This window comes from Carlito syrichta, unplaced genomic scaffold (genome assembly GCF_000164805.1).
Source record: "Carlito syrichta isolate Samal-C Ts95f unplaced genomic scaffold, Tarsius_syrichta-2.0.1 Scaffold303264, whole genome shotgun sequence".
Lineage (NCBI taxonomy): Eukaryota > Metazoa > Chordata > Mammalia > Primates > Tarsiidae > Carlito > Carlito syrichta.
Genome location: NW_007247360.1, coordinates 240,531 through 254,817, shown reverse-complemented (window position 1 = coordinate 254,817; position 14,287 = coordinate 240,531). Strand labels below are relative to the sequence as shown.

General features: G+C 39.0%; 1 protein-coding gene across 1 annotated transcript in view; it reads left to right on the top strand.

Moving 5' to 3' along the window:
- The window catches only part of LOC103260604 (VPS10 domain-containing receptor SorCS1), a gene marked incomplete at its 3' end in the record, with an annotated part of 460,792 nt that overhangs the window by 211,235 nt on the left and 235,270 nt on the right, over window positions 1–14,287 (top strand). Inside the window, exon 2 of the mRNA XM_008058239.1 lies at window positions 4,581–4,648. Within this exon, the coding sequence (XP_008056430.1) occupies window positions 4,581–4,648 (68 nt within the window). The remainder of the gene's footprint in view (window positions 1–4,580; window positions 4,649–14,287) is intronic.

The following is a 14,287-nucleotide window of genomic DNA, read 5'->3' as shown; positions in this document are numbered from 1 at the left end:
TGATTTTTTGGTTTATTGTAGAGACGAGGTCTTGCCAAATTGCCCAGGCTGGTCGCAAACTCGTGGGCTCAGGCAATCATTTCATTTTAGCTTCCCAAAGTGCTGGGTTACAGGAATGAGCCACCAAGCCAGGCTTGAAATTGTGTTGCCTCATAGACAAGAACCCTGTCACTGTCTACATTATTTAGGATTTGGAACTGTAGATCTCCCATAATAAAAGAGACTTTAGGATTCTGTGGCCCAAATTGCTCACTGTTAAGGGTCCTAAGCCCACATGTTTGTTTCCCTTGAGATTAAATACCACTTTCAAAGTTGGACACAGAGAGATAAAAGAAAAGAATGCAAATTCTTTATCATTGTAAAATGAGGACATATGTCCTTTTTAAAAGATTTCCCTAAGATGAGGTAAAGGGCAATAGCCAGGTCAAATGTCCTCATAAATGCACTGATACCTTCCAACCTTCCATCCTTCTTCCTGTGAGGTAAATTATCTGATTTAGTAAAGAAAAGGGGGAAGATGCTATTTTTTAAACAATCAAAAATGAAAAATTTTTAATGCTGCTTAAAAAAGTGTGCAGTCCTGTACTTAGCTAACACAGAAGTTGTGAAAAGTATGCTGTGTAGAACCAGGTTACCAGGAAGGTGTTCTAGGGGTCATTTAAATGTTTGGTGCTTTGTTTCCAAATTATATTTTATGTTAATAATGAAAAAATGCTGTCATATTCAAAGGTATGACATAAGTAATAATTGGCCTAAAATAGGCTGCCTGTGTATTAATTTATGCTGCTGCCTGGTTAATTCATTTTAACACATACCTGGACATAAGGCTTCTTGCTCTGCTGTTTTGATACAACAGAATATTTTCCTTGTCTTTTGATTCTGTAACTACTGGTCATCCACATACTAGTTTCTGTTTATCTCCATGAATGATTATGTTTTGTAACCCAGTGCAGAAAGAAGTTAGGGCTAGAAGACAGGAGAGTGAATGGTATTCTTCTCCCACAGGATCCTTTGTAATGGTTTCTCACTCCCTCCCACCCTCTCCCTGTACTGAGGGGTGAGGGGTCAGAATTGATAGAATTATTCAGATAGAGCTTTGGAAGGTCCTGATCATTTGGGAGTCCAGGTTATGATAATTTGACTTAGTGCTGAGGAGAAAGCCCTTGCTCACTCCCTTGGAGCCTCTCACTCATTCCTGCACAGAACCTGGCACTGTTTCTTGCACACTTATACCCTCCAAGGATTTGAGAGCAGACGCCTGGTGAGTGAGCACTGGCATCCTCTCTATAAGTTTGGACAAAGTGAAATTCCTCCCAGAAGCTTTGTGAGCAATGGATGTGGCAAAAACAGTCACAGCAAAAGAACAGGGAAGATTTCATGTGGTAACAGCTGTTTTTAAACTGGCTAGGGGAATACTTGAGACATGTCACTGTGGAAAGTCCTAGAAATAGCTGGATGCCGAGGTCCTGGTACAGTTGGAGGTTATCCAGCCGTAGATACTTGCATTATAGCTATTCAAAGATAATATACTAAGATTTGGAGTGGAACCATAAAAAGCTAGTACCATATGGTCACCACTTACTGTTTTGAACCAGTGATATTTGGCACTATCTAATAAAAACAAGATATAGAAATAAATGGGATGCTGATGCATATTTTACTTTGCATGAGTAAAATATTGAATTTATATTAATAATTAAATGCTATACACTTGAACTCATAGAGTTAAGTCTTTGTGTGAAAACTGTTTACCAAATAAATAACAATAAATTACCATTTATATGTTACTTAAGTACATGTAACATTTCATTGATTAAAAAGTTTTGTTGAAAGCTGGGTGCAATGGTTTACACTTATAGCCCTTGTATTCCCAGCTACATAGGAGACTGAGGCAAGAAGATTCCTTGAGGCAAGAAAACTCCTGAGCAACATAGTAAGACCCCACCTTAAAAAAAAAAGAAGGATTTTTCTTAAGTTTGAAAAATACACAAAAATAGTAGATGTTAGGGCCAAAATAGGCGGGCAATTGCATTTTTCACTTTTTCTCATTTAATGTAGTGATTTTGGCTATGACTTCTTTTTCTTATTTAATGTAGTGATTTTGGCTGTGGCTTCTTTAACAGGAGCCAATTTTTTAAACAGTATTGTTAATTAGAATAGAAAAAGCAAACAAACAAATTAAACTGATCTAATATAAGGGTGCATCATTATCCAGAAGTAAGATGGTAAATAATACACATAGGTAGTAAACAGGGAAAAGAAAGGAAAAGAGATCTCAAATAGTCAATTGAAAACATAACAAAAGGTTAGCAGTTGTCCCTCTTCCTTGCTCTTATTCTGAAAACAGAAGGATTAACTAAATTGATTCAGGTAGCTATGCTTTGAAATGCCATAAAGGACTCTTCTTCTGGTGCAGTATTGATAAACTGCCTAAATGTATCACTGGCATTTTAGTTTTCCTAACCTTGCAAAAAAAGGAAGGGCGTGGGTTTTACCTCCTGCCTTCCTGCCCTGGGAATTGCTTAAACAATTTCTGTGCGCATGTGTGAGTGGCTCCTCTCCATTACATGCTGGGTTAAAGGGTTCCTTCTCTGCGGCGTCTCTGAATTCCCTCATCAGATGAGAGGGAGACACGGCCTGTGACCAGCTGAACTTCATTATTTAGTTTACTACCATATTGCATCAAGAGAGCAACTACCTAGAAATGCTTTATGCCCGCACCCCCATTTTCTTGGTGGGGGATTTATAGGCCTATTCGGCAAAATTGTACCGAGGTGAAGCAGCAACATCATTCTGTGTCTTCAAACCAACAGCTTCCCTGCTGCTACTGATCAGCGTTCCTGGGATGGCGGTGATTGAAATTTAGCACTTAGAGCAACTTAATTGGCACATGGATCTGTTAAGCATATGCCCACACCACAGGCATGCCATCTGATATGCCCATAGGGTTCCTTGCACCTCACACATGCTCACATTTTGCTAAAGAAGCAAGTTTTAAACAGATCCTTGAATGAAGCCGTGCTGTGGTGTAGGACAGGGGTGGCCTTAGAGGACAGGTCTGCAGGGATCTCTGCCTATCTTTAGGTTACTACAGTTCTTAGTTTCTTTGAAATCAGAACTAATCTAACGTCATGGAATTCCAGTTGGCTTGCTGTGAAAAAAGCGTTAAGAATCTGTTCACTGATGTTTGTGCCTTTTTAGTAAATCAAGTACTGGGCTGGTAGAGTGGAACTTGGAAGGATTCGGCACTCCTCAGTAGCTTGTAGTGTCAGAATTTGGGTTAGAATACTCTAGGCTCACTATGGCTAGAACTGATCCCTTTGCCTTCAGAGAAAATCCAGGAAATCAATGTCAACATTTTTCTACCAAGTTGGAAACAGCTGGGTTGGGTCAAATGTTCTAAGTTATAAGCACCAGGAGGAAAATATGAACCTCAAAAGAAAACTGAGCAAAGGCATTACGTTCTTTTCTTACTGAGGAAGAGCAAGTGAGATTGGGGAAATCAGTGGTTAGAAACACACAGTGCTGTTGAATCTTCCCAAATGTCCTTGGGCTCATGAATTTCAAGTAACCAGGTGGACCCTGGTCATTGCTGCTGAAGGAACAAAAAGAAGCTGCCTTCTCAAGCTGCTGTGATGGGATGAGTTTCAGTGGGACTGATCAGCTTTTCAGCAACTTCCCTTTTCTTTGCCCAGCGCTTCTATACTAACAGCATCAAAGACTCCCAGATGAAAAGTGTATTTCTTGTGTTCTCTTTTGCTTTTGTTTTGTTTTTTGTTTTTGTTTTTGTTTTTGTTTTTTTTAGTTGGAGTCTCAATCTGTCGCCCAGACCTGAGTGCAATGGCATGCTTCCGGCCACCGCAGCCTTGACCTGCTGGGGCTCTGGCGATCCTTCCGCCTCAGCCTCCCCAGTAGCTGGAACTAGAGGCGCGCGCTACCACACCTGGCTAATTTTTGATTTATTGTAGAGATGAGGTCTCGCTGCCCAGGTGGGTCTCGAACCCGTGGGCTCAGGCAATCCACTCACCTCAGCCTCCCAAGGCGCGGGATTACAGGCTGAGCCACCGAGCCCGGCTAACTCATTTAATTTCTTACAATAATTTTGTCAGGGAGATAGCATTACTCTTTGTCCCCTTTAGTAGATAGGGATACTGACATTCAAAGAAGTTAGGTAACCGTCTTAGTGTGACCCAGCTAGTAGGGCTGGGAACGACATCATCACTGACCTTCCTCTTTCCTAACCATCTACTCAGTGGCTACTTGGGGGTATCATATTTGAATGCTCTACCAGCCTTCCCTGAAAGTGTTAAACCTACCAGGGTAAGAAACACCTGGAGGGGCCTCTTGCTGCAGGATGATAAGGAGAAAGGTAGGGGAGAGGATGGGCCTCAGCAGTTCAGTGGAAGGCAGGATGGGATGTCATGCCAGCCCTTTCCCAGTTAGTGTAGCAAATGCTGTAACAATTCATTCAATTATGTTAAGCACCCATTAAAGGAATTCTAAGTCCTCCCTTGGGCCATTTCAGTTCTTAGGGATTGTAATTGTTTGAGACTAACCATGATTTCTTCTTTTGCCTTTAGGTGATTCTCATTTTGACAAAGCTCTATGACTATAACCTGGGGAGCATCACAGAGAGCTCACTTTGGAGGTACAGTAGATAAACTGAGCTACTAATTACAATGTTATTTAAGCATAATGCCTGCTACTGATCTCTCCACCCCCTTTTTTCCTGGCAGGAAAGTTTCTGTTTACGTGCACTCCTTGCTTTCTCTGTTCCTTTTTTGTTTCCTTTACTGTTGGGTTGGGTGTTATCTCCAGGCACACCAGAGCCTTCTTTATAGACCCCTTCTTTTAGTCAGTCATTTTTTTTTGGCTAAACTTCAGTAGGTTGTTTTTATGCATTTTGGTTTCCACAGTTCTCATTGAACTCTGAGCTTATTGCAGTAGAAGCAAGAGTGAAGGAGCCTTAATAAAAGTACAATTCTTTAGTGCATGAAGGGGCCGGCATATCTTGTATTGTTTAAATTCTAACTCTTCATCAGAAACTCCATGACTTTAAGTAAGTTTATGTGTCCCTGATATGTTTTCTAATATACATACATTCATGAGTAAAAGCCAGCTTTTGTTTTCTGCAATGCATCTGCCCATATAAAGTGTAGTCTGTATATTAGAAAATTAAAAGATTTCCAAATTTGTCTCAGTGTGATAGAGGCTTTTAGCAGTCATAACTCTCTACCCATGTAAGTGGGAAGGGCATGCTGGAGGGGCCTGAGGAGCAGGCTGTTCTAGACTGCTGAATCTTCTGTTCAGCGTCCTTCTTTCCCTTTGCTGGGGAATTGATACTGATGTCCCAGCCAAGGAAGAACATTCTTTCCAATCTTAGAAAGCACTAATGAAATAAAAATGGCATCATATTCCATTGGTATCAGGCCTCCCTTATGGGAAAGCAATCTCCTTGAGTGAAGCTTGGGAAGGTGTGGCAAATCTTAGAATCAATTTCACTAGCTTTTCAATCTTAGAATCAATTTCACTGGAGGACATATACAGTCATGGTCAATGACAGACCATATTTACCACAATGGTGCCATAAGATTGTAGTACTGCATTTTTACTGTGCCTTTTCTATGTTCAGACACACGAGTACTTACCATTGTGTGACAGTTAACTACAGTATTCAGCATAGTAACATACTGGACAAGTTTGTAGCCCAGGAGAAATAGCCTAGAAGAGTAGTGGGTTATGCCATCTAGGTTTGTATAAGTACACTCTAAGATGTTTGCACAGTGACGAAATTGTCTAAGATTGAGTTTCTCAGAATGTATCTACCACATTAAACTTAAGCTGTGCATGACTATATATATATATATATAGCCTTTCCTATCTGTGGTTCTGCATCTGCTAATTCAACCCACCTAGGATAGAAAAATATTTGGAAAAAAGAATAACACAACACTAAAAATAATACAAGTAAAATAATACAGTGTAACAACTATTTATATAACATTGACATTGTATTAGGTATTATAAGTAATCTAGATGACTTGAAGTATACAGGAAGATATTCATAGGTTATATGCAAATACTAAATCATTTTATATCAGAGATTTGAGCACCTGTCAATTTTGTTATGCATGGGTAGGGAGGTCTAGGAACAAATCCCCCATAGATTATATGTGTATGTATATATCTCCACAGACACAATACATTTGCTGATACGTAATTAGCTTCTCCAGTACACCAATAATAGACATTTGTCATATACTGGAAATGACTATTGGGGATACTCTGTACTATTAGAATTTGGTCATTTTAGTACTTTAATTGGAAGAGCACATGTCTTACTGAAAATGTCATTTAGAAAAGAAGACAGAGAATAAGGGGGCAAATGCTTATAACACATCACATTACTTTGGTAGGACTGGCATTTTTGAGCAACTCACGATATTTATACTCGGTGTTTAGGGAGCCTTTGTGGGGGTGTGGGGCAGGCCTGGATGGGTAGATGACAGGGATCAGAAAGAAAGAGCCTCATGGTTCTTAGTCATCTAGTTCTGTCCTGCTTGAGGGAAATAGATAAGTAAGCATGGACTTACTTTCTCTTGCACCAATTCATACTTTTTTTTTTTCTGCAGAAAACCCGCCTATGCCCAGAACTGGGGGTTGTGACCCCTGTTAGGTCTTGGACATCTCCATGGTACCCATGGCACTGAGCACAGGACTTAGCACATAGATAATAAGTGTCCGTTTTTGAACAGAGCATTGAACACAACAAACTGCATGGTCATCCACAGATAACTTTCTTTTATTTTTCTTTTGTTTATTCAATAGAGATGTGTTGATTAACTCCTTTATGCCTTGGATTGTTCTAGTCCAGGGAGGGTATGTGCATAGTTCAACAGCAGATAAGTTCTGTCCTTTCTAGATAAATACAAAGATCTCTAGACAGTTAAGGTAAGAGAGAATTTCTTGCATGTAACCTGCCTTATGTAATTATATCAAATGAGGCATTTAAGCAGCCACCCAGAAATGCCAGATACCAGAAGAAAATAGGTCTAGGGTAAATAGACCAATTGTCATTCAACCATAAGTGTTGAAATAATGATATAAGTGATCCTTCTTTACTTTGTTCATTTGTGTATTTTCTGTTCTCAATTGTAAGTCCTTAAACCCAGTGGTTTTATGATAATGATGACAATGGTAATAGTGACGACAATAACAACTTTTATTGAGCATTCTCATGTGTCAGGCATGATGCTAAGTGCTAGACATGTGTTGTTGCATCCTCTTAATTAATTTTTATGGTGTGCCCATGGTTACACAATTAGTAAGTAGTAGCTCACAGACTTACAAACATGTTAGTAAGCTCCATACATTCATCACTCATCTGTCTTTCAGAGCTCTGTCTTCTGGTGGGTCTTCCTATACCTAAACAAATCAAACAAACAACAGAATATTTCATATAGATATACGCACAATGAATAGGGTTTTCTGACAGCTAACATTCTAAGCTGCATTTATTCCATTCCTGAAAAATACCATGTAATAGGGAAACGGCTTCTTGCCTGACAAATAGATACTTGTACTCTTCAATTGAGCCCTTATTCTTTTTTTTTTTTTGAGTTGGAGTCTCACTCCACCACCCAGGCTGGAGTGCAGTGGCATGCAGGCTCACTGCCACCCCAGCGTCAACCTACTGGGCTCTGGCAATCCTTCTACCTCAGCCTTCCAGGTAGCTGGAACTACAGGCTGCTACCATGCCCGGCTAATTTTTGATTTATGATAGAGATGAGGTCTTGCCTGGGTTTCCTGGGTTGGTCTTGAACCCATGAGTTCAGGCATTCCGCTCACCTCAGCCTCCCAGAGTGCTGGGATTACAGGCTGAGCCACCAAGCCTGGCCTCAGTCCTTATTCTGTACAACTTTTATCAGCTGACTAGTCAGAAGAGGGCAACTGACCAATGCCCCTGGGGCATTGAAGTAGGCAAAAGTCAAAGCAGATGCCCTTAGTGATGTCCTAGGGCTTTAAGTCTCACTCGATCAACAACCAGGATGACAGAGGGAGATGTCACTGTACCAAATTAATGAATTTTTACTCCCAGTTGGTCTTGTCATTGTTTACACCTTAATCTTGGAACATGTTGTTGGTTTTGATTTGTTTTGTGTTGTTCTTCATTCAGGAAGTCAAACTGAGTGAGATTAAAGGAGGATGATCTGATGCAGAACAATTAACTGCACTTTAAAATTGTCCCCACTTTATAGTGAATCAAGCTTTGAGATTTGGAGAGCATGGGGGGTTTACCATATTGAAGCAAGATAAGCTTAAAGGTTGAGATAAACAAAATGTCAAAATCTAGATACCGTATCTCTGAGACGAAATATATTCATCTTTTTTCCTTCTTGTACTAAGGTAATCAGTGCTCTGTTGAGACAGGCTTAGCTGGTGAGAAAGCCCTAGGCAATTCTGGAAAAAGCTGAAAACAAACAAACAAACAAAACAAACGTACACTCTCTTAAAGGGGTATACAACCTGCAATGCCTTTCTGCCTTAGAGGTTGCCTGAATTGTCAAATTCAGTGTCTCATTCTCAGAATTCTCATTCTCATGTAGAAAAGACATAAGCCAATTCCTGACTAGATCTCCAAATTTATACACATCTCAGACAGCAAAAGCTGCTTTTCCAGGAACATGTGGTTTAAGTAAGAGATTAGGTTAGGCTTTTTATGGGTTTCTGTATTGGTAGTCAGCCCTGTTTCCCATTTTCTCAGGAGATACTTAATTTTTTTCTCAGATGTTACACAAAGTGATTATCAAGAGAAGTTCCCTAGTGGTGACTGAAGACATGGCCATGGAGTGCCTTGGGGACAGAGTCTGTGTAGGGTTGTTCTCAACCTATGCTCTCTGGAGAGCTCCTTGAACTCAGGCTGAAGGACACTGGCCTGCAGGCTATGAGCCCTCTCTCATCCCTGTAGGTGATTCCCATTAGCTGGAGCCTCTTTTTCCACTCCATATCCAAAGGAAGAGCAGTCGGTGGCTTGGGTCAGAATATCAGTCCCTACTTTAAAGGACTTTGCTACCAAGTCCAGTTTACACTCAGCTATATGCACACACTAAATATTAAAAATCATGTTTTTTAAAGTGTGATCATTTCCTGCAAGAAAATTCTTCATGTCACACAAATCCAATGATGTTAATCATAAGTGTGCCTACAGATGTTTATTACCTCCACAGTGGCTCACAGAAGCTAGCCAAGCTCTCAGACAGGATCATGAGGTATTTTGAATTGTGGCTCTTTGGATTCTAGATTCTTTTAAGTTTTGTAAGTCCCACTCCTATTCCATATATGTGTCACATGGAGCTGCTTGTGGTTCCTGGATTTATACATTTATTAAACCTCATCGTTATTTTTTTAAATCACAGAAATGTAATGTTTTCTCATTATAATGAGCTAAAAAAATTTAGAGACAAATTAAAAAACTGTTAATAGTTTCTGACTTCCCACACAGATTCAGCTTTCCTGAAGTCTGTGATGTTAAGAATTATGAGTGATTTTGTTCATATCTTTATGACTCAACTAAAATATGCTAACAGATATATATGGACTTTATATATATTATATATATGGACTACTTTTTCACTTTCTTTAAAAAAATGAAGTATACTATTCACTGACAAACTGCCTTATTTCACAATGACTCATGGGTTTCTATCCACATGAATGCCTTGAAAAAAAATGGGTCTGGTTTATAAGCATCTCATAGTATGGAACTTGTACAGTATATTGAATTAACCAACTGTGTGCTCAATTAACTTATGTAGTACTTCTTATGTACCAAGAGGTGTTCTCAGTGCTTTTATTCTGATAAACTCAGAGCTTCTAAAATCATTAACTCTATAAAATAGGCACTGTTAGTATCTCCAGTTATTATCTCCAGTTTCCAGATGAGTAAGGCTTAGAAGAATTTAGTAACATGCTTGATGGTCATGCAGCCAGTCAAGTGGCAGAGCTGTCTTTCGATTTACTATCTTAAAGTCTGTGCTGCACTGCCTGTCCATTACCTTTCTGATAGATCTTTAGTTCATTTCCTAAACATTTGCTATTACATACAATGCTTTAGGAAACATCAGTAAACATGTCCTTTCACTGATAATTTTACCTCTGGAAAGTACAGTAGGGTCCTAAACATAATATTACTTTATCAAAAAATGTATGCTTTTATAATGTAAGTAAATACGAGAGATTACTTTCCAAGGTTGGAACAATTCATATACCCCAAATAAATAATAAATTGCAAATGTCCCCAGGGTTTCATCAGTACTGGATATTTTCAATACATAACATTTTGCCAGTATTTTGGGTACTGATGATGCCTCTATCTCTGTGTTTTAATGAGAAGTTCCACCACTAGTGTTATTGAACATCTTTTCATGTGTTTATTCATCTGTGACACTGTGAGCCTCTCCAGGCAAAGATAATTACTTCTTCCTCAGTAGACCTGTATAAAATTATGTATCTTTGATTTATACTTTTTTATCAGATATTTGGGTTGTTTGTATTTTTTCTGGTTTTTGTTTGTTTGTTTGTTTGTTTGTTGGTGACGGTCTTACTATGTTACCCACTCAGGACCTGTTTGAGTTTGCAGTTCTTCCACTTCAGCCTTCTGAATAGCTGGAACTATAGGCACACACCACCCTACCTGGCATCCAGTAATATTTATTTAGTTCAGTCCAACAAACATCTATGAGACCTCTGCTCTATGCCAGGTACTGTGCTAGTAGTTGGTGGGAATATACATATGAATAAGAAATTGCTCCTTCCCTACAGAAACTCAAAATCTAGTGAAGAGAAGACATGCAGTGGATAATTATAGAAGGGTAGTAAATGCAGTGTAAAAATAATCACAAATTATTGGGATGTTTGATTCCATACTAGCCTGGAAATGCAAAGAGTGGGACCATGTCTTAGTTATTTTTGTTTGTTCCACACCCAAAATAGAACTGATGCATATTAAGTAACATTAAGTGCTTTTTTGTTTTGAAGCAGTATATTAAGAAATGTTTTACTGTCACTGAAAACCAGTCTATGTCTTATACTTGTTTATATCCTAAATTTTTAGCCTAATGCTTTATGTGTATGAGATACAGTTTTGAATCACGTGCAACATGATCTAGTGAAACTTCCCCACATTGCACTCAAAGAAGAAGAACATAACCAGTGCCAAGAAAAGCCTAGAGATTCAAGTCTGGAAATCTGTTATTTCCAAAGAGCCCTAGGCATACTTGTCAGCCCCCTTGATTTTAACAAAATTTTATTGCATACCACATGAAATTTCTCTCTACAATATCTGAATGCATTCTGCCCAACGATACTTTAGACTTTTTCTGAGATCTGGGAGTCTGACCCTATGCACCCCCTATTCTCCTTTGACTTAGTGACTGGCAGTGTACTGAGTTATCCACTCTCCTTTTAGCAAAAAAGGGATGAGATACACAGTAAAATAAGCATTGTCCTGATGTTCTAATAACTTTGCCGATGTGAGCCGAGAAAGCAAGTATGGGAAATTTTACTAGAGAGAACAAAGCAACTGACATTCTGATGTCAAACTAGTTATAGATTCAGAAATTACTTAGAATGTTAATTCCCATTTGATACATTGCCTTTGAATACCACATGATGAAATCTTACATCTATGAAGTCCCTTGAGATAGAGATCACCAGCAGTCAGTTCCTTTCTGCATCTTCATAGTTCCTTAGAGGGCTTTCCTACTCACTCTATATTTTGGTTTATCCTCTTATGTTAAATCTTAGGTTTATAACTAAATAATCAGACAATAGGAGTTAAATTCTCTTTGAGTATAGAGTTCTGTACTGAGGACAAAGAGAATAGAAAGATCCCCAGATGTTTTCTGGGGATCATTCCTCTAGGAACACACAATATCATTATTCAGTCAGCCTGACTAAGTCCTCCGTGTTTCTCAGGTCTTACTGAATACTAACTTCTGTTTAAAAAGCATTTGCATCTACACTATTAAAAGTGAGACCTTGCCTACTTTCTGCCATAGCTCTTTGTTCCTTTCACTGACTGCACATGACATGATCTGTAATGATTTCATTTATTTCTTGTCTATTGTCTGATGTCACCACTAAAGTATAAGCTCCCTGAGGACAGAAACCTTGTCTGCTTATTTTCTCAGTACCCTAGAAAGTATCTGGCAATCATAGGCATTCAAGTGAGAGATGGCAAATTAATTGAATATATAAATAAATACATACCTGGACTCATGCTCAGTGGTATAAATCCAGATATGAATAAGATTTGATGAGCACCCTTAGTAATTCACAGTCTGGTGGAGGAGACAGATAAATAAACAAGAGATTGTTAGTGTGTTAAGTGCCATTAGAAAAATATCGTGGGTACTCTGGGATGGGAAAGTAAGAGCTTCCTAGAGGAGAGGAGAGGGGACCTGAGCTGAATCTCAAAGAAGGGGTAGAAATTAGACTAGTAAGGGAGGCTAATGATTAATTTATTGAATGCATACTGTGCTTCAGACATTTTTAGGTGCTAGTAACATGGTATATTGAGGAAACTGTACTAGTTGACCATACAGTCTATGTGTAGAATGGATCAGTTAAAATTCTTCTGTGCTAAGTATTTGAACATTTGTCCCAGAAGAAGTAATGCATCTTTGAAAGGTCTGGAGTAAGGGGAACAGTTGACAAGATATGAATTTTATGGAAAAAATTATCTTAGTGTCATTTTGGGAATTTGCTTGCTAATGAACAAAACTGGTGAGCATGACCACAGTAGTCAGTGAAGTAAAATTTAAGAGAGAAAAGGCGCTGACTTTTTGTAGAGCATAGGAAAATGGAGTATGAGATTCAGAGGGCAATTTGAATAGACCTTATAAAGAAAAAATGAACAGGACCGGTTGAATGAGTGAGAATGTGAAAAAAAGCCAAATCTATGATCACTTTCCTTGAATATGATCACTTCTGTCTTGAATAGTCCAGAGGATGGTGATCAGGAAGAAGAAACGTTAGAGATGGGAGATGGGAATGAAATGAAGAAACTAGGAGTTTATTTTTTTATTATTATCTTTAATATATACTTTTTATTTTAAAATGGTGGGGTACAGTTAAGGGTTAGGTTTTGTTCAGGCACCCTTGTTGATAAGGGTGTCTCCCCATCCCCAGACAGATATTGACTACCGTTAATCCCACCTCCCTTCCCTTCCCTGCCCCCATATTTTCCCGCCACTGTCAATCCTTTTCTTATAGTATTACAGTAGTTGTTCAAGGTCCACTTATGAGTGAGAACATGTGATGCTCAGATCTTTGTTTCTGTGAGAGATCACTCAGTATTATAAACTAGGAGTTTATTTTTTAACATGTTGAGGTTGGGGTAGGGTTAGGCAATTCAAATGGAAATTTTCAGTGAATTATGGTATGTATGGCCTTGGAGTCCAGGCAGAGGAACTGATATGAAAACAACTATTTGGAAGATATCCACATAAGCAGGAGAAGCTGTGTTAAGAGGAGCCTAGAGAGAGTGTGTAGAAGAAAAGTGAGAAAAGAACCAAGAAGATCTCCAGTTCCTAGACAAACGACAGAGTCTGAGAAGGAGTTGGAAAAGTTGCCACTTGAAGTTTAGAAGAAGAATTAGGCATAGGGACAAGTAAGAAGAACATTAAACATCATAAAATAGTCAAGTTAAAAAAAATTATCTGTGAAGTGGCAACCAAATTTGTCAATGCAGAAGACATTGGCTCAGAGGAGGTGCTGAGAATTTTTCTCACAAGACAAAGTTGGATTACAAATGGGCTGAGAACATATATGTCTGCTCTGCTGATGTACACTGGGTAGTTAATGAGCAGTTAGAGAATGGGAAAGGATGTGTAACAACTCTTTCAAGAAAAGAGCTGTGAAGGTAAATAAAGACATGGTTTTGTATACAGAAGATCATAGAATAAATGGACATTTTCCTTTCTTAAAGTGAGGACAAGCCGGGGATGGGAGCTTGGGTCTGAAATCTCAGCACTTTGGGAGGCAGAGGCTAGAGGATTGCCTGTGTTCAGGGAACCGAGACCAGTCTGGGCAACTTGGTGAGACCTCGTCTCTATAATAAATCAAAAAATTAGCCAGGCATGGTGGTGTGCACCTGTGGTTCCAGCTACTTGGAAGGCTGAAGCGGAAAGATCACTGAGCCCAGCAAGTCAAGCATGTGGTGGCCATAAGCATGTCACTGCACTCCAGCCAGAGCAACAGAGTAAGACTCCTACTCAAAAAAAAA